This window comes from Pteronotus mesoamericanus, unplaced genomic scaffold (assembly GCF_021234165.1).
Source record: "Pteronotus mesoamericanus isolate MK-2021 breed Mesoamerican mustached bat unplaced genomic scaffold, CSHL_Meso_final scaffold_167, whole genome shotgun sequence".
NCBI lineage: Eukaryota > Metazoa > Chordata > Mammalia > Chiroptera > Mormoopidae > Pteronotus > Pteronotus mesoamericanus.
Window position 1 is genome coordinate 22,194,324 of NW_026555308.1, and position 22,761 is coordinate 22,217,084.

Genomic DNA, 22,761 nt, shown 5'->3' on the forward strand with positions numbered 1-22,761 from the left:
CATGGGCAGGCTGCATAGCGGGTTCTTTGAAGGATGGCAGAGGACACACAGAGGGGATGAAGGAACAGGGGCTGCCCCCTTCTCTCTACCCCATAGCTTCTGGGGCAACGTTGACCTTTTCCTCCTGGCAGCGTCCCCCACATGAAGCCCACCAGCCTGACCCCTTGGATGCTCATCACCTCTTGGTTGTAATACTACCATCCTATGGACATCATGAGCCTCTTTGCAGGGCTAAGTGACCCTGCTCCCTTCCTGGGTCACGGCTTGGGTCCAGGGGTGGCTGAGCCTGCTCTGCGCCTATCCTGTCAGGAGCACCTGGTTCTCTGGCTACTTCCTTAGAGCCTCACACAGATCCTCATGTCTGTTGGGTCGTCTTGGGTTTTGAGGACCTCATGATCAGGAAATGTGGACCCCAGGGTCTCCAGAGCCCTAGCACAGAGAATGAAGAGGAAAGAGAGATGTGCACTTATTAGGGCTGCAACAAGTAGAGTTCTGGATTTTAATTGCTCACAGCCACCCACTGGCACACCCACCACTGTCTTTAGTGACTCCTGGTGTGGACACGGCCACCACAGCCAGAAGGGGAGTTAAAGTAAGTGCCTGGCACTGCCCCCACCCCCAGGGTCTCTTCTCAGGCTCTGAGCAGAGCTGCCTACAGCCCCAGATGTTGCGTTCTTTTCGGAAGTCGCCTGGGAAAAAGCGACAGGAAAGACTCCTGTCTGCCAATGGCACAGAAAAGTGCCAGAGGTCATGCTTGCCACCTGCCTAGGGACTCTACACCAACACCATACCCCTCAGGATTGCCAGGCCTATAATCTACCCAGGGCCTGGGGCAGGGCCAGATGTCTTGAGGCCTGCATTCCAGGGGGCTGGCAGTCAGCCCAGGACAGGCACCCCGGGAAGCCCTGAGTGGGTCCCGCTCACACAGTGCAGGCAACTCTCCCCGTCTGAGCTGTCCCCCAGGAAATCTGGGCAAATGCCCACCAACTTCTTTTTGGAAATTCCTGTCAAAGTATAATTTTCAAATATATTTTAAAATGACTCATACAAATATAGAATGTACATATATCAAATGTCCATTACGCATCAAGGAGAAAATGAGTGTTTGGCAAGGCTGGTTCAGAGAACGTTTTGAGAAGCTAGGTATGTGTAAGCATTCTGAGAAAAGAATACTAGAGTAAGATTGTGATGTTCTCTATGGGTTAGAAATGTACAAGTTCATAAGTAACTGCAATGTCGGAGTTGTAACTGAATAATAAATATCAAAGTCAAACATAGGTCCATTCCCCAAGATCAGGAATTGGCAAACTTTTTCTTTTCTTTTTAATTTTTTTAATACTTTATTTTCAGAGAGAGGAGAAGCGAGGGATAAAGAGAGGGAGAGGAAATCAGTTGGTTGCCTCCTGCACACCCCCAACCAGGGACCTGGCCTGCAACCCAGGCATGTGTCTTGACTGGGAATCAAACTGGTGACCTTTCTGTTCACAGGCCAGTGCTCAATCCACTGAGCCACACCAGCCAGGGCAAACTTTCTTTTTCTTTTAAAAGATTTTATTTATTTTTAGAGAGAAGGGAAGGGAGGGAGAAAGAGTGGAAGGGAAAGAGAGAGGGGGGAGGGAGGGAGGGAGAAGGAGAGAAACATTGATGTGAGAGAAAAACATCGATTGGTTGCCTCTTGCATGTGCCCCAACCAGGGACTGGGCCCTGACAAGGAATCAAAATGGGGACCTTTTGCTTTGTGGGATGAAGCTCAACCAGCTGAGCCACACCTGTCAGGGTGGATTGGCGAACTTTCTGAAAAGGACCAGGCACCCAAGTTTTGGTCACAGTTACTCTCAGAGCACAGAAGTAGCCCCAGACAATAAACAAATAGGCTTGGCTTATTCCAATAAAACTATTTATAAAAACAGGTGACAGGCTTGGTCTGCAAGCCCTCACAGTTTGAGGCTCCCTGCCCTAGACACATAACCCCTGTCCAACAGTGCTCCAGTATGACATGGGCAGAACATGCTGCATGCTCCCCCTGCACCTATTCCCAAGGCTGGATAATTTTTTTCCCTTTTTATTGTATTTATTGGGCTGACACTGGTTAAAGTATACAGGTTTCAGGTGCAGAATTCTACAACACATCTTCTATACCCCGTGTTGTGTGTTCACCACCTCATGTCAAGTCTCCATCACCATTTATTCCCCCGAATCCATATGCTCCTCCACCTCCCTCCACCCGCCTCCTCCCAGTAACCACCACGCTGTTTTGTCTACGTCCATGATTTTTTTTCTTTTTTGCTCAATCCCTCCACCTCACCCCCAGTGCCCTGCCTCTGCCCCCAACAGCTGTCAGCCTGCTCTCTCTGAGTCTGTTTCTATTTGGATAATGTTTAACCCTCCTCGACTCAGTAGCCCCTTTCCCAGTTGTGCCAGGCAGGCTTGTCTTCTCGGAAGGTGGGAATGGTCGTTTGGCTTCCTCCTGGGGCACATCAAAACCAAGCCTCTGAAGACTCTTTGGGGATCTCCTGTTGGTTTGGGAATCGAAAGACGAGTGTGATCAGAACTTCCCAAGAGAGGGCACACTTTCACAGTGGCAAGGAGGGTGAAGCCCCTGTTGGGTAAAAATTATCTCCCCTACCCTAGCCCAGTTGAGGACAGCCAGTCTCGGCGTGTTCAGGCACATGCAGTCCTGACAAAGGTAGTATCCCTGGCCCTAACTTTACCAGGATGGCTCGTAAGAGTGGGAGGTATATCCTTAGGGCATCTTTACCTTCATTGCTTCCTACTCCTCAGCAGTTAAAAAGGCGCCCACCAGCTGGACCTGGAGGGTCAAGGTTGGTGTGGGTCTTCTATAAATGACACTTCCTCTCCCCAGGGCTCAGGGCTCAAGTAGGAAATGGCCCTTCCCAGGATACAGTATCCTGGGAGCTCAGATTTCTTCTGGGGCACCCTGGCTGCTGCCCAGACCTAGATAAATAGCTAAGAAGCTGTCAGGACTCCAGAAGCTAATCTGAGACTCCAGTCCCTGTTGTTCCGAATAGCTCAGGTAGGGCCTTTATACTTACATAGGCTATACCTTAAGCTATAGCCTGCATAATATCAACCAATCAAAACTGGGAGTCAGGCACTCATCCCTCCCAGAGCCTCTTTCACAGCTGTATACACACCCGCCTCCTGCCCCAGCCCTCGCACAATTATCCCCGTAACAGGAAGCTCACTAAGCCGCAAGCCCACTTGGTAAACCAGTACAATACAGCCGGGGCTCTTGCAGCAAATTGCCCAGGCAGCCGTGGCAGGGGGCTTATCCTTACGCAGTCGTCTAATTCAAGGAATGGACGCCCATGAGCCCACGAGGTTTCTTCCGCCTCGGCCAGCCACACCTACGCCATACCCCATGGCTCCAATTCTCTTTTCAGGGGCTTCTTGAGCCAAGGGCACATTTCCAAAGACGGATCAAAGGGTGTGGGGAGCAGAGAGAGAGGCCGCGCTCAGGGTTGCTACTTAGTCTGGACGAGGCTATCTCACTACACAGAGTAGTTCTCGGCTCTCCAAGCACGCGACAAAGAGCACCCACGAAGGGACCTCCTGGACTCACGCACGCGCGTCCACGAAAGGATGGTCTGGATTCCAGCAAGTGGAGAGCTCCCAGCCTCCCGCAGTCCCTCCCTTGGTTCTAGCGCCTGCGCAATATCCTCCAGTCCGACAGGGGGCAACGAGCCAGTCCTCACACGGGTTTGGCACCGTCGGCGAACGCACGAGCCCGCGCTAACCCGGAAGAGGTTGTGTTAAGTGCTCTGGAGGCGGTGGTGTTGGCAGCTGAGACTTTGGAGGCGGCTGCGGCGCTAAGATGAACGCCCCTCCTGCCTTCGAGTCGTTCTTGTTGTTCGAAGGCGAGAAGAAGTAAGTGGAGCCAGCCGGGGAGGCGGTCGAGGGTCGCGGGTCCTCAACTGTCGATCATCAGCTCCTGCAGATTGTGGGGCTTCTGCCTTCCTCTGCCGCGGCCGGGGAGGGGGGCGGGTAGGGAAGCAGGTTTTGCCTGAGCGTCCGCTCGCAGAGCATTTCGCGCCTCTGCCTGCCAAACTTAAGATAGCCCTGCGAGGCGGTGGCGAATCTCCCCTTTGGAGATGAGGACACTGAGACTTAGAGAGATTCCCTGGGCACGTGGGAAGTGGTGGGTCTGTTTTGGAACCCGGAATGTCTGGCTCCAAATGCCTTTTCCTTTGGGTCTGGAAGCCTTCGCATTTGTCTCCTGGGCCGCCACCGCGATCCTGCTTGCTGCAACCAGAGATGGTTCTTAGACTCATGTCCGATCTTCATCCGCCTGTGTAAAACCTTAGGTGACTCCTCATTGCTTGCAGGGTGAAGGAAAATGTAGTCTAGTGGTCAGACCGCCCGGGTTTGGCTCTGGCATCCCTCACTTAAGGATTCTGTATCTTCGGGCAAGTGACTTAATCTGCCTGAGGCCTACTTTCCTCCTCTGGGAAATGGGCTTATTACTGTATTAAATCAGGGGAAGATTTAATGAAGTAATTTACATAAAGTGCTTAGTCAAGCGCTCAGCACCTAGAAGACCCTCTTAAAGATTGGCTTTTCAAAACAGATTGGTTATGCAGCACGCTATGGTCCAGCCCTTGCCAGCCACTTCAACAGTCTCCCTTGAGAGCAGGGGTTCTCAACTGGGGACTCTTTGCTGCCACCCTCCTAACCTCTGCTCTGGGGAGCTTTTGGCCATGTCTGCAGACAGTTTTGGTTGTCATAAAGGGGGTGCTACATCCAGTGGGTAGAGGCCAGGGATACTGCTAAATATCCCAAAATGTACAGACAGCCCCTACCAAAAAGAATTATCCAGCCTAAAATGTCAGTGATGCCAAGGCTGAGAAACTCTGCTTTAGGAAAATGGAGCAGTTCAAGTAGGCGAGGGTCCCACAGAATTGGCGTAACTGGGGTCACGGTATAGACACACTGCTGCTGAGTCAGGCAGGTCTTTCTAGAATGGAAAGATTGAGAAAGGCTTCCAGGAGTAGGTGGGATTTGAGCCTGCCTTAAAGGGTAGGGTTTAGATTCAGGGAGAAAGGGAGCCCCAGCCCCCCATCCCCCATCTCTTGCTTCTGCCTCTTCCTAGGATCACCATTAACAAGGACACCAAGGTACCCAATGCCTGTTTGTTTACCATCAACAAAGAAGATCATACACTAGGAAACATTATTAAATCGTAAGTTTAAAGTCAAAGGCTTTCAGGTGCTATGTTTAATGGGGCTCTTTGAGGCAAAGTACAAATTCCAGAAGGTTTTCTTAAGTCCCTCTGAGCTACATGAAATCCTGGTTACGTGCTCTGGCAGTTCACTCATTCCAGTATGTTTTCTTCAGAATGGCGCTGAGGTACCGCTTCACTTACTACATTTCTGTATTGGCTCATTTATCTGACCGTAGTAAGTGAATATGCAGGGAGCCACAGAAAAGGAAGCCTACTTGTGTTTTTGTGCTAATGAGCATGGGGAAGTAGTCAAGGTTGGCTCCCACCTACCCTGCCTGTTTGTGGCAGTGACCTCCGTGACACCTGGCATTCTAAGATGTATATGCCAGAGATTGTAACTGAGTAGAGTAAGGGGAAGAGGTAAGAGGGGCTTGATGGCGGTTATCCAGTGCCTCTGGTGGGCACCCGACATTGGTTGGCGGGTGCTTGTTTACACCAGTGAGGTCCTGGCCAGCTGGGTGGTTAGCAACGTGATTGATGCTTTGGCCCAGGGACTTGTCATTTCACTGTTGGAAAGGACCATCAGTGAAACAGGCTCTTCCCAGGTTTGTGTGTGTGAGACTGGGTGAGGCCTGCCTGGTCTGCTGGTATAAGTAGAGGATGGCATTGTCCATCTTTTGTTTGGGTGACTCCCACCCTGAACCAAGCCAGTGGTGCACCCAGGCTCTTTTGGGGCCCTGCGGTTCCTCTGCTGTATGAGCTGTGTCCCCGCCCATGGAAGGGCCCTCCCTCTAGGAGCTGACACTTGACTGAGCTGCTCTGGAGAAGAGCCTCGTGTGCCCAGCAAACAACACTGGCTTCACTTCCCCACAGCCACATAGAACAGGACCCCACAGAGTGGACAGCAGCTGCCAGGCTGTGTTGCCTAGAGGACTTCCCTTTCCCTAACTGCTCAGAGCCTGGGCCTTGTCCCCCTGCTGCCTTTATTTGCTGTGCCAGAGGCTTTTTGGACTGGGAATGGGGCTTTTGTGTTCTGGTTTACTGAACATTGGCTGGATTTTTACTGCCTAGGGAGGTCTCTTCATAGCATTGCAGAGTTCCTGACTTTCCCTAAGGGAAGAGGTTATTGGAGATCCTTTTTACCAGCTAAGGTTCTTGATCCTTATGGATATAGGGGATGTGTGTGGGAGGAATCCATATATGGTGTATCTTCTCCACAATACCCGTTTTACTTGAATTGGGGGGGGGGACAACTAAAAATTAAGACCAGGGAACCACCTGGTGTCAGCTGCCAGCTGCATTTGCTTATAGGCAATGGGAAGACCCTTTGGCTGGAAGGCCTGGTAAACTACAAGGGGCCAGAGCTCCAAGGACACCAGGATCAGCCTTCTTACATTGCTCACCCCTGTATCTCAGACAGCTGCTGAAGGACCCACAGGTGCTGTTTGCTGGCTACAAAGTTCCCCACCCCTTGGAACACAAGATCATCATCCGTGTACAGACCACACCAGACTACAGCCCCCAGGAGGCCTTCACCAATGCCATCACAGACCTCATTAGCGAGCTTTCCCTGCTGGAAGAGCGATTCCGGGTGAGGAGCCAGCTGTGCAGGAGTGGGGTGGGGTGGGGCGGGTTGGTCTGGGCACCATCCTGTATGCCTCAGAGATATGGGTTCTCATGCTCACACATAGGAGGACCCCTGAGTTTTTTTCTCTTATTTGGCAGGAAGGGACAGAGGTGATAAGAGAGCAGGGAATTCCACCGTAGCCTCCAGGGAGCATGGATAAGGCTATGGAGCTGAGGCCTGGGGCCGGCTGTCTGCATCCATGGGCAGGAATCTTACCTAGTGCCCTAGGGTCTCCTTGTGCCCTCTCATGGTCCCTGTGGAAGCAAGGGGCTTGCTGCCTCTTAGTGCTGCTCCTCCAAGTCTGTTTTTGGGTGCTGGCTGCTCTGTGGTTTGCAAGGCCTGGCTGTGTCCTGGGTGTTTATCTATAGAGGGAACTCATCCTAGGGCGGGGTCACACATGTTCAGGCAGGAAGCTGCAAAGTCTAGACCATTTAGAGTGGGAAAGATCCACAGTCTGTCAGATTTCAGCTTGTCACATGCTCACCAGGAAGCACCTCTGCTCTAACTGACTCCTCCCAGGCAACAAGATGTGCACTGCGGAGAAGTGATGGGGTGGGCGGGGCCTGCTCAGAGAGTCCCTTGGGTTGGCTGCCCAGCCCCTGGCACCTGTTCAGGGCCTAGTTCCCTGCTTCTCTCCAGTTCGCAGCTGCACTCTGGAGCCATGGAAGCAGTTTCCTGGCAGACCTTGACTGGGGATGCTGGGGCTGCGTTTCCAGCACCCTCACCCAGACATTGCAGCTAAGCACACTGCCTTTCCTTTCTCTCAGGTGGCCATCAAAGACAAGCAAGAAGGAATCGAATAGTGGGCTGGAAGTGGTCTCAGTTGGCTAGTTCCTGCCCTGCGCCGGGCCCTTCTCCTGGCGCCAAGTAGAAGACAGCAGCTTCTCCCAGCTGCAGCCCTCTTTGGAGATATCCCGGAGAGCCCCGCACCCCCGACACCATTGTGTCCTGTACCTAGATTCTGTTTCGCCTTCCTAATAAAATGTGGCATTGTGGCAGAGGTGACTTCACAGCAAATGGCCTTGCAGGCTCAGTGGAGGTAGATGACCTGTCTTAAGGCTCCTCTGGGGCCACAGTGCAGAGTGGACTGGCCCAGGGATCTAGATTTCTACCTGAGGAGGTAGCAGGAACAAGTGTGTTCTGAACCAACTGGGAACCTGGGGGGCTGCAGGGAAGGCAGCCTGGAACAGAGGGGAACTGCCCAAACCCACGCGCTCCCCTGGTCGCTACGCAGAAGCCCCAGCTGCCGCTCAGCCTGTCCTATTCGTTAGCAGTGCCAGATGGGGCCCACAGAGACCTCTCCCAGGCTTCTCTCACATAGTAGAGAATTTAATAAAAATATTCACTCATAGAAAGATCCCCATTCTTTGCCCAAAAGTTGAATAAGTTAAGTCGTATCCCTGGTACTCTGCATAGAGGCAGGAGCTCCTGCTGGAGGCTAGTGTCTCTTCCAGATGGCTACAATGTTGGAGTCTGTCAGAGCGGTGAGGTAGGTAAAGGTGGGGTTGGCCACCACCGTGTTCACCATAGTCTTGGTCACTGTCTGGCCGAGGGCCTGGGGTTGAGGCCACTTAAGGATCTGGTGGGAAGAGAGAGGGAGGCTGGGCTCCTTCCTGGACACCAGGCCCCTCATGCCACACCAGTCCCTGGCGGGGAGGCAAGGAGCAACCTGTGCATACCTGCGTGGGGGCCTGCGGCACTGCCGGCAGAAGAGGCTGCTGTGTCAGGATGTGCCTGACGTCGTAGATCCACACGTTGCCTTCCTCATCTCCACAGAGCACGATCCCCTCATCTGCCAGGGCACAGAGATTGGAATCTGAGGTGGGGCGGAGCTCCAGGCGCTGGCAGGTGGGATGGGCTGTGTAGGTGGCTCACCAGGACAGGTGCTGAGTGAGAAGTAGGCCAGCTCCGTGGGTGACCACTGCAGCCGAGCCAGGACGACCGCCGCCACTGTGGACCGGCTGCCCCGGCCCGCCCACGTCTGGCTCCAGCTCCACAGGCAGATGGTGCCCAGGTTGTTCCCCTTGGAGGCTATGGGGGGAAATGAGGAAGTGTGTCTGGGGGGCCCTCTCCAGGCAGTTCTTGTTCCACAATGGGGACCCCTCAGAGGCTCTCAGACCTAAATCCTGGCCCACGGAGAAACAATCCATGAAGGCCTTACCAGGGTCTATCTGGGTCCCAGGAGGCCAGGCTGTCCCAAGCAGGGCTTACTCACCCACGACGTCCTCATTCACAAATGCCAGCCCGTCCACTCTCTGACCAGATGCCTCCAAGCCCTCAGAGAAGACGAACTCCACTTCACACACCCTGTGGGGCCACGGAAGATGCTCATCGACTATTCCTTACGTATACACAGAGTTTCCCATTCACTCAATGAGAACCATTCATTGGGCTCCTACTCTGGGCCCTGCCCTGTGTGGAAGCCAGAAGACGCAACCACGAATATCTGTTCTGGGCCCTGGAGGGGTTAAGTTTCGCCCGGGGAAGTGGGAGCCAGCACCTGAGTACACTGCGCCACAGGTGGTGGGAACTCTGGGGCATTAGGGGCTGGTTCTTCCAGGGTGGGGTAGCGTGGCCAGGGCAGGTTCTGGAGAGAGACAGCGCCTCTGGGACTGAGAGAGGAGCAGGAGGAAGGCATTTCCAGCTGAGTGCTGGGGGCCTGAGGAAGGGGACTGGGAAGGGGGTCGCTGTGACTCTGAGGACAGGGGAGTGACTGCCGAATGTTTCTGAGTGTGTACAGCAGCACGCTGCTTGGAAAGGCCACCGAGCAGCTGCCCTGAGTCCTGGAGAGGACAAGAGGACACCTGGAAGCAAGGAAAGCAGCCAAGTACTAACCATGTGGAGGAGAAGACACAGCTAAGATGTGGGAAAGAAATGCCAGAGGACTTGGGGACCAGGCAGATGTGAGCGGACAGGGAGGAAGGAGACAGGCGCAGGGCTTGGTTCCCAGCTGTGGCACAGGGCCACTACCAACACTTGGCTGGACAACTGCCACAAGTCTGCCAAGGCTTCCACTACTTCGCTCCATGTAGCAGCCACTTCACTACTGCCTCCCAATCCTAAAATTCTATCACTGTATTTAAGGTAAAATTCAAAATCTTACCATGGCCAACAAAGCCAGTGTACCACCTCATCTTGCACCAAGCTGTGGCCAGACCCCCCTGGTCAGCCAGTTCTTCCTACCACTGGCCCTTTGCACACGCTGCTCCCCATGTTTGCATCTTTCCCTCTCTCCCCACCCACCTCACTCACAGGGCTCACGTGGAGAGCAAGAACTTGAGAACTTACCCATCTGCCACTGGTCCCCTCTTCAGAGTCCCCTGGCCCTCCTGTTCCCCTCTCAAAGCACCTGATTCTCCTTCATGGCTGGCACGGCACTTTGTGGGGTTTTAATTGGCTACCTTAGTTTAATGTGTCTCTGCCACTAGGCTTGTGGGACCCAAGAAGGCAGGGACTCCGTGCTGAGCACTGTCTCGGGCCTTGCAGGTGGCATGGATGAGCCACAAGCCTCAGCCTGGCCTTCTAGGGCCTTGTCCCTACCCAGACACCATCCCCCTTGTCCTCCACTAACCCTGAGATGCAAGTTACTCTCCCAGCTTTACAGGTGAGGAAATTATGCTACGACAGGAATGTCACAATGCTGGTAAGCGACAGGACATGGGCTGCAGTGAAGCCCCAGGTTGAAGGTGAGGCGATCACAGCCCAGAGAGGGAACTGACTCAGCTAAAGTCCCACAGCCACACTAGGGAAGGAACGGGTCCCAGGGACCTTTACCCAAAAGACTCGCAGGAGGTGGGGACAGGCCAGCTCTGTAAAGAGGCCCCTGAAAACCACCTCTGTGGCTGCCAGGGCGGCGTGCCTAGGTTCGGCAGCACCTTGGCAGGCAGGCCTGGGGTCAGGGATCTGGACTGGCAGCTGTCCAGCTCCAAGGCTTGGCTCTCAAGGCCCCCCCATCCGCCTCACCTCCTCTTTTGAGGCTGGTCCAGCCGCACGTCCCAGCAGCAGCAGCCCCCCTCACAGCCAGCCAGCAGATAGGCATCTGGGTTGGAGGCAACAGGGCAGAGGCGCAGGGGGGTGGAGGTGGTATCCAGTGTGAGCAGCTGGCTGCCAGCAGGTAAACGGGAGAGCATGAGGCCACGGGCCCAGATGTCCACGCACCCTGGCAGCCGGCCCTCTGCACACCAGCCCTGCCCGAGTCATCACCTGGCCTGGAACTTGTAATCTTGGTTGGGAACCCCGATGTCCCAGAGGATGATCCTCTTGTCATAGGAGGCCGCTGAGGAAGAGATACGAGGGGAGAGTGGCTCTGAGGAGGCCCTGCTCCCTCCTAAAAAGCTGAGACCGTGGTTCCAGAGCCAACCTCTCGCCAGCAGAGAGAGAGGGCCACCGCCTCCAATCACTATCTACGCTAACCTAACGTGTGCCACACCCAGCAGCCATCTTTTGTAGGCCTCTGCTCACACGTCACCCTCATTGGTGCACCGCAACCGAAGGGCCAGGGGTGTCCGCCCTGGTCACAAACAGTGGCCCAGGTTGTTAGAAAGCTCCAAGGCTACAGAGCAAGTTAGGGGGAAAGCCAGGATCCGAAGCCATCATTCGTCCACAAAGTCGCATTGCTTCTACTGTGGCCGGAGCCAATCTTGGAAGCCCGGAGTGAGAACGCCAGCTACAGTAGTCCCCCACCATCCCAGGGAGGGACCACTGAGGCGTCAGGCTGCAGGGCAGGGGTGCTAGGGGACCCCTGAGGGTGTGCAGAGAGGATCTTACTGAAGAGGTGGGTTTCGTGGGTGGGGCTGAAGCAGAGGGTGGCGATGGCCTTCTTGTGGGCCCGGATGACCCCGCAGCAGAAGCCAGCACGCACGTGCAGCAGCCGGACCTGGCCCCGCAGGCCTGCAGCCGCCAATATGCTCCAGCGCTTCTTGTGGCCTGCCTGTGTGACCACTGTCAGGGCTGTCCAGGCCACTGAGAAGAACTCCTGCGGGAGTCGGGGGGGATACAGCAGTCACCGAGGGGCAGAGCTACCTCTGTGCACATACCTGCAGGATCAAATCTGGGAAACTGAGGCCAGCATCAAAAAAAATGGTCCCTGGTGAACAGAGGGCACTCCCGCCCCCAGGGCTCTGCCCGCCGCCCTGCAGGAGCAGGGCCCTGGCACTCACCTCGCCAGGTGCCTTGTACTTGTGCAATACGATGCCCGTCTGGCAGTCTATCACACACACAGCCTCTCCACCGCACGTGGCCACGGTCTGGGATGTGGCCCTTGTATGCCCTGTTTTGAGGGGTTAGTCTAGTAAGAACATTTTCTGTAAAGTTTCCTCCCTGCAGTTCCCTCCTCCTGGCCTTGACAATGTTTTGTTTTTTCCTTTTAAGATTTTATTTATTTTTAAGAGAGTGGCTCCAAAAAGGAGGGAGAAAGAGAGATAAAGAAAAATTGATGTGACAGAGAAACACCGATCGGGCACCTCCTGCACGTGCCCCAACTAGGGATTGAGCCCACAACCCAGGCATGTGCCGTGACTGGGGACTGAACCTGTGACCTGTTGTTCGCGGGATGATGCCCAACCGAGCCACACTAGTCAGGGTGCCTGGACATTTTTAAGCCCTCTGTCCCTTCTGATTTCCCCATCACCCAGGCAGCCCTCCTCCAGGTGGCCCCCATGTGGAAAGCTTGTCTGCTTGTTCCCTGTGGCCCCTGCCCTGCCTGCCCACCAAGGATGTACCCTCGTTCCAGGCTGGCTCAAAGGCGCAGGCCCAGAGCTGGGTCTCCAGGTCCCGAGGACTGTTGTTCTTGCTGTGGCACTGCAGGAAGTGCAGGGGCTCCAGCTTCAGGGCAGGCTGTCAGGGAGAAGGGGGTCATACTTGGGCCTAACCCTTGCTCCCAGCCACACTCCCTGCCACCTTGCTATAGCTTACCTGGCTGCCGCCAGAGCCCATGGGGCGGCCCTCCATCTGGGCCAAAGGGGAGTTGCACATCCGCTTGCTGGGAGAGAGGTTAGGTGGGGCATCATCTGGCCGTTTTGAGGCTGCTGGCCTGGCCTGTGTGGGGGAAGGAGTCGCTGAGAGCTGGTGACCATGAGATCATCTGCCCAGGGCTTCCTCCCTCCCTATCACAGGCTGACCTGCACCCGACCATGGGTGAGGCAGGCCAGGACTGGCCCAAGGTCAGAGGGAATCAGCTCGAGAACTGCAGGCCGTCTCCTTGGCTCATTCCCAGGACCCCTGCTTCCCTGCGGCCTCCCTAGGTAGGAAGGGCCAAGACAGGGGTCACACAGAACCACACTCACCCTGCGCTCCTGGGCAGCTGTGGCTTTTAGGGACTTTTCCGGGATGTCTGCCTCATGCATTTGGGTCCCACCAGAGGCCACCAGCTCCTCAGATATCATCCGGACCTGCTGGGGCCAGGCCATTAAGAAGCTGGGCACAGTCCTGGGGCCCCGCAGGCCTGCCTCTGGCACCCAGTCGGAGGGAGCTTGTGCTTCCTGAGTTGGGGAAGGGCCTTTCCAACCAGTAGTGGTGACTTTCCTGACCTGCCCCACTCCCCACAGTGCCTCAGGGCCAGAGACCTGCAGGGCAGCTCAGGGCACGGGAGCTGGCAGGGAGCTGTCAGGGAGCTTTGTCCACAAAGTCGCATTGCTTCTCCTGTGGCCGGAGCCAATCTTGGCAGCCTGGAGTGAGACCGCCAGCTACAGTAGTCCCCCACCATCCCAGGGAGGGACCACTGAGGCGTCAGGCTGCAGGGCAGGGGTGACTCTCAGTACAGTGGGATGAGCACATACCCGCCACTGGGTGAACTCGCTGAGGGACTCGGGCCCGTAGCGGACATCCCTTATGGCAGACCTCACAAAGTCCTCCTGGGCCTTCTCAGCCCCGTCCTCAGGGCTCAGTGAGGCCATGAATTTCTCCCAGTGAGCTGTGACCTGGGACAAGAGGGGACAGATCCAGGCCCAGCCCAACCCCGGACCCTCCATGGCCTCTCTGCCCCCAATCTCATGGCCACAGGTGCCTCAACCTCAAGCCTCCCTAAACCATAGCCTTCTTAACTGCATGTTGCACAAATATAAGCAACACACACACACACACACACACACACGGCTAACAGCCCCAGAATGGGGAAAGTGGTCTATCCAGGGTAAAGTTACTGTGAGAGTGTCTCAGCCTCCCCTGCTAGGCCCTGCTCACACGGAGGGCAGGACACCACCCATGGACAAGAGGCCTCGCACCACAACCAGGCTCAGAGCAACATGTAACATTAAGGTTAAGGGCCACTAGGTGTCAGGGAAGAGAGCCCCTGTGACCTTCCTCAGTGTCCTCTAAGTGTCCAAGCCTATTGCTCGCTTCTGAAGGCTCCCAACTATTCCCAAGCCCCGGAGTTACCTCCCAGCCCCCTTACTCTGCTGGTTAGCTCCCGGTTCAGGTTCTCCACTTGCGAGGAAGTGGAGGAAGCATCTTTGCCATTGACCTTACGCAGCTTGGGCAGGAGAAAGGAGACTTTCAGGTTGTCGCTGACCTGGGGAACAAGGGAAGAATGGCTCCGGGGTTGCTGAGCCCAAGGCCAACAGAATGCTGGTCCCAGGCACAGGGTGCTAGGAAAACCCACTTACTGTCAGGAAGGGGTTGCCCTCCAGGCTGAGCTCCTCGAGCTGCGGAAACTGGCACAAGGCAGTGACATCCCCCAGCTGGTTGTTGGCGCAGCGAAGGATGCGCAGATGGGACAGGCCCAGGTTGGCAGGCAGTGTCTCCAGTTGGTTGTTGGACAGGTCTAGCTCCTGAAGCTTCTTCAGACGGCTCAGGAGCTTGGGGTCCAAGTGCTCTGACAGCAGCTTCAGCCCTGACAGGCTGGGGTGAGGACAGACGGGGAGAGCTCAGCGGGCAGGCAGGCAGGCCTCCAGCCCCACACTATGACAGCCGGGGGTGCCTCCAAAGGCTTTTTCACCCGGCATTTCTTGTGCAAACATGGCCTCTCCCCAACACCCAACTTTTTAAAATCTTGTAACCACTTTAGAATTCCGGGCTGCTGGCCCCCTCCAGGATGCTTTTCCTGATCCTCTGGAGGAGACTCCACTGTGTTCCCCAGGCCCTCTGTAACTATCTCAACAGGTTGTTCAATTCTCTTTCCGCACGACTGTTCGTAGCAGCCCGGGCCCTCCCCAGGGATGAAGCCACTCGGGGCCAACCAGGCCCATCTCCTGACGAGAGGACGGGGTTTTGGCCTGAGTGATTACAGACTCCGCCCAACCGACCGGGAGATAACCGGACCAGGCAAGGGTCTCAGCCTCGCTCCCGCACCCCTGCTCGCCCCCGGCCAGCCTCTTACTCCAGGCTCCGGATCTTCCCCAGTCGGTCGCTCTTGGGTCGCCCCCGCTCCATCAGCAGCCGCGCCGAGAGGGGGCCCATGGCGAGGAGGCCCGGGCCGCGCTCGGCGTATCGGGGATACCAGCGTCCTGTGTAGCCCGCGACTCTCGGAGTCAGCTGCTGGCGCAGGCGGCTGGCGCAGCCCAGAAGGTGGCGCCCCGCGAGTTCTTACTGCCGATGACCGGAAGGAAGTGGCCCAGCAGGCCTCGTGCACCGCGTGCAGACTACAAGTCCCATTGGTCCCCACGACCCCGCGCCTGCGCGCTGGCCGCCAGGACACAGCGATGGCGGCTGCGGTGGTGGCGGCCCCCGAGGTCCTTCGGGAATGCGGCTGCAAGGGCATCCGGACCTGTCTAATCTGCGAACGGCAGCGTGGAGGTGACCCACCCTGGCAGCACTCCCCACAGGTAAGGGCTGGATGAGGAGGCCTGCCCACAACTTTATTCTTCATCTGAGGAACCTGAGGCCCAGACTGCCCATGAATACTGTCCTGGATCAAACCGTGTTGGGGGGCCCTCGCCGTGAGGACGTTGCAGGGGTAAGGAGACGCTGGTTTTGAGGAGTGGGCTTGGAGTGGAGAAGGGATTGGGACGTGGGTGCAGTCTGACCACACCTCATCTCTGGGACCTGGGGGAGGTCTGACAGGAAACCTGTACATAACCACCTCCCACCCCCACCCCGCGCCGTCTGGGCCCGGGAGCCTCACGGGGACGTGGCGAGACGATATGGAAAGAGTAGAGGGTGCTGAAAACCAGGGCAAAAGTGCCCAGAGGCCTTGGACGGAAATGAGCAAGGAGGAAATTAATCCCAATTAATTAACGAAAACCGACTCAGCCTTCGAACTGGGCCTGCAAGAATTTAATTGGTAGAAAGGGCGTTCCAGCGGGGGAAACTGCTTGAGTATAGGCCTGGGACACAGGCGTGTGCTTAGAAGGTGGGTGATGCTTCAACGTGAGGGAGAGGAGGTCGGTGGGGCCTGGCCGCAGAGGGCCCTGTGTGTGGCCACTGGGCAGGCCGGAACTTGTCCTGGGGGCATGGAGAGCTAATGAAGGGTTTTAAAGGAAATTACACGTGAATTTTAGAACACTCCTCGGAGCTGGTAGGAAGGTATGAAGGCTGGGAAGCCAGTGAAGGAACTGTTGCATTGTCCCTGGTAAAAGTGTGGAAGATCCTGTGGAAGTCAGTGTAAAGGTTTCTCAAAAAATTAAAAGTAGGATTACTATATGATCCAACAATTCTGGGGATATACCCAAAAGAATGGAAAGCAGGGTCTTGAAGAAATAATTGCACACCCATAGTGGATGCATCCCGAGTGTCCACCGATGGATAAATGGGTAAACAAAAGCAATACGTACAATAGAATATTATTCAGCCTTAAAAAATGGGAATTTTTATATATCCTACAATGTGGGTGAACCTTGAAAATATTATGCTGAGTGAGATGTCTGTCACAAAAGGACAAATGCCACTTGGTTCCACTTACACTACCTAGAGTAGTCAAAATCATAGGGACAGGAACTAGAACCGTGTTTGCCAGGTGTTGGGGGAGGGAAAGGGGAATTGTTGTTTAAAGGGTACAAGGCTTTAGTTTTGCAAGGTGAAAAAGCTCTGGAGATTGGTTGCACAACAGAGTGGATGTGCTTAACACATTGAACTGGATACAGGAAAAATTATTAAAGATGGTAAATTTTATGTTACGTATATTTTACCACAAAAACTTTTTGTAAAAAGCACCAAAGGTCTGAATTGTGTTTGTGGCTGTGGGTGTAGAGACGCAGGACACTCTGGGGGTAGCACCCTCCCAATCTGATGGCTGAGGGATGAGCAAAAGGTCCAAGACAACTCCCACTTTTAACATGTCCCTTGTGAGGTGCCAGAGACAGAGGGCATGGTGGCTCAGAGATGGGGTGGTAGCAATGCCTGTGGAACATAAAGGAGGGAGAAGCAGAATTAATTGGTCGGGGAGGACGTCAGACCGCCATGTAAATTGGACAACGTCATGGCCAACCCAGTGGGAGCTCCCGAGCAAACACTGCCCGTTAGAGGGGTCCCATGTTGGGCAGAAAGGGCCTGGCCCATGCTGAGCCCCCGGCTGGGAGCTGCCAGGCCGAGGATGGCTGCCCCTCACAACCTGGGGCAGATCCTGGGGCACTGCAGCAGGAGACAGTCAGCCCAGCTCTCCTCTCAGTGAAGGAAACTCGGGCGGTGTCTCTGGCCGCCACAGAAGGGGGCAGGACCCAGAGACAGCCGCACCTGCCCTGGAGAGGGCGTCTTTCCTCTCGCCTTCCAGCTCGGGCTGCTCACCCCCTGGGCAGCCCCAGGGCCTCAGCTTTAGGGGTGGGTTATTTCTCAGACTTCTGGTCTAGGTTGGATGTTTTTACACCTGTCTTCTTTAATTTTCACAAGGCTGAGGACAGAAAATACCCGATAGGGGCACACAAACTGTGCACTCGCAGGCTGTTCCCCAGCTGTGCGGCCTCGGGCTAGTTCCTTAATTTTGCTGAGCCTTGGTCACCTCAGCTATAAAATGGAGAATGAAGAATGATTATGCAGATGCACTTCCCTTTCATGGGTGAGGAAAACGAGAGCCTTTCCCGGGAGGCAGCCCCAAGCAGGGGTTTGGCCTCCCTCTTAACTCTCACTGCTTCCAAAGTGGCTTCAGGGGTGGATGAGAAATTGGGCAGGCCCTGCTCCCAAGAGCATCTCCAGAGGGCAGGCTCCAATGGCTCCAGGACCCCTGTTTTTTTTTTACAGAAAACACACCGTTTTGTTTACTACTCGGACACTGGCTGGGCGGTGGGGGCTGAGGAGTCTGACTTTGAAGGCTGGGCCTTCCCCTTCCCTGGTGTGACACTGATAGAGGACTTTGTGACCCAAGAGGAAGAAGCTGAGATGGTGCAGCTGATGGACCGTGAGCCTTGGAAGCTCTCACAGTCTGGACGGAGGAAGCAGGTAGGGTGGCCCAGAGCCGGGGAGGAGAGTTGGGGCTGTCTAAGAGGACAGTCACTCGCTGGGTCCCTTTGCTCACTTCCTGCTCAGCACCCCCCTCCGGAGCCATACCAGGGGTGTGCCCAGCCTGCTTGGCCGGCTCACCTTCCCCACAGGACGCCAGTGAGCCGGGACTCTACAGCAGAGGGCCCCGCAGCGTCCTGCCCTCGCCTCACTGGCCTGGTGCTGGTGACTGTCAGGGAGGGTTTCTTGAAGGCTGCCAGGTGCCTTCCTGTCTGAAGTCCACTCCCCATCAGTCTCGCTCATTTTCAGACTTCAAGTCCCAGGCCGCCTCTTTTTCCGGGATCACAGCTCCCTGTCCCCTCAGTCCTGCTCCTCCCTGTCTAGGTCGCTCCTTCCATTCCTCATCTCCGACAATCCTTGTCCCCACCAGAACCCGTGAGCCATCCATCCGGCCACATTTTCACTTTCTTGCCCCTTCCCATCGTCTTTCCTTACCCTTATTACAGTTTTATTACAGTTACTTCCTTGGGTGCCCCCTCGACCTTTTGTCCTTCACTTCATACTCTTTCCGCTCAACCACAGCCCTCGTCAAGTCCAGCTTCCCCCTCCCTCGCACCCACGTGCAGTCTGCTAGTAGGTCTCCCTGCTCCTGCAGTCGTACCTGCCTCCCCCAGGTCATCGCTTTGCTGCTGTCCTTCCAAACCTCTTCTCCCCTCCTCACTCTCGGGCTGATGGCTTTGCCTCTCTGAGAAAGCAGAGACGTATCAGCACACCTGCCTGCCGTGAGGGGGTGCTGTTCCCTTCTCGCCGGGCCCAGGGCTTCTCCAAGCCCCATGCCAGCTGTGTGCTGGTCCCTTCTACTCAGAAGCAATGTTCAGCATTGCTCCCCTCTCCCCGCAAGATGAATTTTGCCTCAACTAGATCTTTTCTACCAGCCTCCCAGTAAGCTCTCGTCTCTGCAGTGGAATTCCTCAAAAGAGTTGTTTATTCTGTCTTCAGTTCCTTTCCTCCCATTTCTGCTTAATCCACTCAAAAACTGCTTCCATCACTGACCTCCAAGCCCTAAACCCAGCAGCCAGTTCTCAGGCTCCGTCCACCTTCCACCTGTGCAGCTGGAAACATGGATCTCTCCAGGTTTCTGTCTCTTGTTTTCATTCCTGTGAGCTCTTTCTTCCTTTAAAACCTATCTGACTCCGGGAACACCCTCCCCACCGCTGCCACCGCATGCATGCCAGCCCCTGGTTCCCTCCCTGGGGTAGCCCTCACCCCTCTTCAGTCAGTTTCCAATAGAGAGGAAAGTGACTTCAGTGAAGCCTCATTAGGTCCTGTCACTGCTCTGTTACAAACCCTCCCGTGCTCCCATCCCAGCTTACACACAGAGCCCTTCCAGTGCCCTGGCAGGCCCTGCTCTGGCCGTAAGGGCGACCTTTGATTTCACGGCTGCCCTCTGGTGTCCCTTACAGCAGTCACACCAGCCTCCTCAGTGCTCCTTAAGGGCTCCAGCTCCTGGTCCCTCTGCAGGCTGCACCCCCATCTCAGGCTTTCTGCCTGCCGCTGCCTAGCATTGCCCTGCAGGAGGCGCTCACCTGTGCACTGTGAGACGTGCCTGGAAGGAGAAAGTTCCACCAGATGGAGCCACTATTTATTGTAGGGAGACCAGAGAGGGCAGGAGTCGGCAGATAAATGCTCCCCTTTCTCATACCTCAGGCCAAAAATCTGAGGCATATTCCAGAAGGCTCCTCCTCCCTTGTTTTTGTTTTGCTGTTTTTTAGATAGAAGCCATATACCATAAAATTCATCCATTTAAAATGTACAATTCAGTGGATCGGTTTTTAGTATAGTCACAATATAGTGCAACCATTACCACTGTCTAGTTCTGGAACTTTTTTTTTTAAGATTTTATTTACCTTTTTAGAGAGATGGGAAGGGATAGGGAAAGACAGGGAGAGAAAAATCGACATGAGAGAGAAACATTGATCGGTTGCCTCTCATGCACACCCTGACTAGGGACTGAACCCACAACCCAATCATGTGCCCTGACTGGGAATCAAACCAGTGACCTTTCGCCTTGTGGGATGATGCCCAACGAACTGAACCACAATGGTCAGGGCTAGTTCAGGAACATTTTCATCATCCCAAAGGAAGTCCATACTTATTAGCAGTCCCTCCCTATTCCCCCTTCCCTTGGTGATCACTAATCTACTTTTTCTGTCTCTGTGGATTTGGCTATTCTGGACATTTCATATAAATGGGATTATACAGTATATGACCTCTGTGTCTGGTGTCATACTTAGCATAATGTTTTCAGGGTTCATCACTTTGCAGCGTGTTAAAGTGCTTTACTGCTTTTTGTGACTGAATTATATTCTGTTGTATGAATATGCCACCATTGGTTTATTCATTCATCTGCTGGTGAACACCTGGGTTGTTTCCAGTTTTTGGCCATTGTGAACAGTGCTGATGTGAACATTCATGTGCAAGCTTCTGTGTGGACTTTTCATTTCTCTTGGATATATATTAGGTAGAGCTGCTGGGTCACATGATAACTGTTGTCCCTCACAGTTCTGAACCCCAGTTGGGCCCAGTGTTGCCCACCTTGGTAATGCTACCTTGGATTGGCCTTCCCTCCCTTGCTGCTCATTCTTCTGAGATCCCCACTCCTCGGCATCATGTCCTGGATACACTACCTGCACGTGGGCCTTTTGTCTCTAGCTCTGCTTTCTGGGGTACCTAGCCTAAGACATCTTCCAGCACTTCATATCCCCCTTCCCGGCTTTATTTTTTTCCTTAGTATTTATTGTCATCTGTTGGCTCTTTCTGTCTCTATGGTGTCGGCCTCTTCCTGCTGGAATGTCAGACCCATGAAGTCAGAAACTTCTGCTTTTCTTGGTCACTGTGATTGAATCCTTTAGACCTAGTGTGTGATAACATTTCTGTAAACTCAGACAGTACTCCACTTCTTTTTTGTCCTCATCCTTCAGGACTATGGTCCCAAAGTCAACTTTCGGAAACAAAAGCTCAAGACCACTGGCTTCCAAGGCCTCCCCAGCTTCAGCCGAGAGGTGGTGCGGAGAATGGGCCTCTACCCCATCCTGGAGGACTTCCGGCCCGTGGAGCAGTGTAACCTGGACTACTGCCCAGAGCGGGGCTCAGCCATCGACCCCCACCTGGACGACACCTGGCTGTGGGGGGAGCGGCTGGTGAGCCTCAACCTCCTGTCCTCCACCGTGCTGTCCATGTCCCGGGAGGCGCCCGGCAGCCTGCTCCTCTGCCTGGCCCCGTCCGGCTTCCCGGAAGCCCTGGTGGAAGGTGTGATGGCCCCCAGCAGGTCTGTCCTGTGCCAGGAGGTAGAGGTGGCCGTCCCCTTACCCCGCCGCTCCCTGCTCGTGCTCAGCGGGGCCGCACGGCACCAGTGGAAGCATGCCATCCACCGCAGACACATTGAGGCCCGCCGTGTGTGCGTCACCTTCAGGGAGCTGTCAGCCGAGTTCTGTCCTGGTGGGAGGCAGCAAGAACTTGGGCAGGAGCTCCTGCAAATCTCTCTCTCCTTCCAGGGGAGACCCTTGTGAGCTGCCTCCCCAGGGACAGGAGCTGGCGCTGGGCCTGGCCTGAGTGCCGGCTCCAGAGGTGACTGCTTGTCAGGATTGCAGCGGGGAGCCCGGCACACGGGCCTTTCTCCCCAGCTCATCAGGCTTCCAGAGAAGACTGCTGACCCCGCGCATGGTAGCGCACGCCCTGCTGGGACCTGGTTCTGATGGGCATGTGCCTCGGGTCAGCCCCTTTGAGCCGCACTGTCGTCACTTGTTTGGGTTATTTAATTTGTCACAGTTTGAGGGAAGTGGCATAATTTGAGTTTAAAAAATATTGGCATCACTTAAAACCATTTTCTCCTTTAGCCATCTCTCTCAGTGAGGTTTCCCAATACCCCACCCTGCAGTCCCTCCATTTGGGTAGCACGTTGGATTGGAGAATGGAATTGGTAGAAGAATTGAAGTATTACTGTTGCAAATTTCAGAGCTGGTGACAGCTTCCGGGTCAGACTCTGCCAGGGTCATGCTTGACCCAACCTCGGGGTGCGGGGTGCAGTGAGGACAGGGGAATCTGAGACTTTAATACACATATAGCCCACCTCACCCTTGCCCCACATAATGGTGTGAAAAAGTAGGGGGGAAATTCTCCTCAGCCCCCACGGTAGCACAAGGTGGTTCGCCGGCTGGTGCTGTGCCTGTGTGGGCGGCTGCCCCTGTGCGCCTGTGGCCCAGCGTGCAGCCCAGGGAGGTGCGGGGAGAGGGCAGTGTTCCCTGGGCCTGCATGGCCAGCCCTCTCCTACTGCTGATGTGACAGAGTACACACAGCTTGCCCGCCACATGCTGGGAGCCAAACTTGAAGGACCAGAGCCCTGTCACAGCCTGGAAAGTATGGGCAGCACTGGTCTTCATAGTGACTCAGGAACTTTCTAAGAGATGGGAGGTTGGGGGAGCCACTGGCCACCGCAGTGCCTGTGAAGTGGCATCCAGCTGCTGAGCCACTGGCTGGGATGAGAGAACCCTGTGAAGACCCCATGGAGAGGCTGCGAGGGCTTCTAGTGGCTGCGTGAGCCTAGCTGCTGGGTGGGGGCTGGTGGGCTCCCAGATGCCTTAACTGCCAC

General features: G+C 55.1%; 3 protein-coding genes across 5 annotated transcripts; 2 read left to right on the top strand and 1 right to left on the bottom strand.

Annotated features, from left to right (window-relative positions):
* The first annotated feature begins 3,733 nt into the window (after positions 1-3,733).
* Positions 3,734-7,826, top strand: POLR2J (RNA polymerase II subunit J). Its single transcript, XM_054589269.1, has 4 exons — positions 3,734-3,888; positions 5,111-5,200; positions 6,599-6,773; positions 7,577-7,826. The coding sequence occupies exons 1-4, from the start codon at positions 3,836-3,838 to the stop codon at positions 7,610-7,612; spliced, it is 354 nt and encodes a 117-aa protein (XP_054445244.1). The 5' UTR covers positions 3,734-3,835; the 3' UTR covers positions 7,613-7,826.
* Positions 7,827-8,117: 291 nt separating this feature from the next.
* Positions 8,118-15,315, bottom strand: LRWD1 (leucine rich repeats and WD repeat domain containing 1). Of its 2 annotated transcripts, none has more exons than XM_054589271.1 (15): positions 15,124-15,315; positions 14,411-14,645; positions 14,200-14,316; positions 13,586-13,726; positions 13,094-13,198; positions 12,723-12,845; positions 12,530-12,644; positions 11,969-12,078; positions 11,577-11,784; positions 11,013-11,085; positions 10,773-10,913; positions 9,025-9,116; positions 8,685-8,840; positions 8,489-8,601; positions 8,118-8,388 (listed from the first exon to the last, which is right to left on the bottom strand). In XM_054589271.1, the coding sequence occupies exons 1-15, from the start codon at positions 15,201-15,203 to the stop codon at positions 8,248-8,250; spliced, it is 1,950 nt and encodes a 649-aa protein (XP_054445246.1). In that variant the 5' UTR covers positions 15,204-15,315; the 3' UTR covers positions 8,118-8,247. The 2 variants fall into 2 exon arrangements, with proteins under 2 accessions (XP_054445246.1, XP_054445245.1); XM_054589270.1 differs by having other exon boundaries at positions 13,094-13,201.
* A 105-nt stretch (positions 15,316-15,420) lies between these two features.
* On the top strand, positions 15,421-21,993 carry ALKBH4 (alkB homolog 4, lysine demethylase). Of its 2 annotated transcripts, none has more exons than XM_054589272.1 (3): positions 15,421-15,568; positions 17,916-18,113; positions 21,095-21,993. In XM_054589272.1, exons 1-3 carry the CDS (start codon positions 15,446-15,448, stop codon positions 21,680-21,682), a joined length of 909 nt encoding a protein of 302 aa, XP_054445247.1. In that variant the 5' UTR covers positions 15,421-15,445; the 3' UTR covers positions 21,683-21,993. The 2 variants fall into 2 exon arrangements, with proteins under 2 accessions (XP_054445247.1, XP_054445248.1); XM_054589273.1 differs by having other exon boundaries at positions 15,439-15,699.
* The last annotated feature ends 768 nt before the right edge of the window (positions 21,994-22,761 follow it).

What these genes read in the sequence shown, in the direction of transcription:
- LRWD1 (XM_054589270.1), bottom strand. Translation starts at nt 15,203, where the DNA reads ATGGGCCCCCTCTCGGCGCGGCTGCTGATGGAGCGGGGGCGACCCAAG. An exon ending in GCGAGTTCACCCAGTGGCGG is followed by an intron (nt 13,202 to 13,585) that starts GTATGTGCTCAT and finishes GCCTGGCCCCAG; the next exon opens with CAGGTCCGGATGATATCTGA. An exon ending in AGTACAAGGCACCTGGCGAG is followed by an intron (nt 11,785 to 11,968) that starts GTGAGTGCCAGG and finishes CGACTCCCGCAG; the next exon opens with GAGTTCTTCTCAGTGGCCTG.
- POLR2J (XM_054589269.1), top strand. Translation starts at nt 3,836, where the DNA reads ATGAACGCCCCTCCTGCCTTCGAGTCGTTCTTGTTGTTCGAAGGCGAG. An exon ending in TTGTTCGAAGGCGAGAAGAA is followed by an intron (nt 3,889 to 5,110) that starts GTAAGTGGAGCC and finishes GCCTCTTCCTAG; the next exon opens with GATCACCATTAACAAGGACA. An exon ending in CTAGGAAACATTATTAAATC is followed by an intron (nt 5,201 to 6,598) that starts GTAAGTTTAAAG and finishes CCTGTATCTCAG; the next exon opens with ACAGCTGCTGAAGGACCCAC.
- ALKBH4 (XM_054589272.1), top strand. Translation starts at nt 15,446, where the DNA reads ATGGCGGCTGCGGTGGTGGCGGCCCCCGAGGTCCTTCGGGAATGCGGC. An exon ending in CCTGGCAGCACTCCCCACAG is followed by an intron (nt 15,569 to 17,915) that starts GTAAGGGCTGGA and finishes TTTTTTTTACAG; the next exon opens with AAAACACACCGTTTTGTTTA. An exon ending in AGTCTGGACGGAGGAAGCAG is followed by an intron (nt 18,114 to 21,094) that starts GTAGGGTGGCCC and finishes CTCATCCTTCAG; the next exon opens with GACTATGGTCCCAAAGTCAA.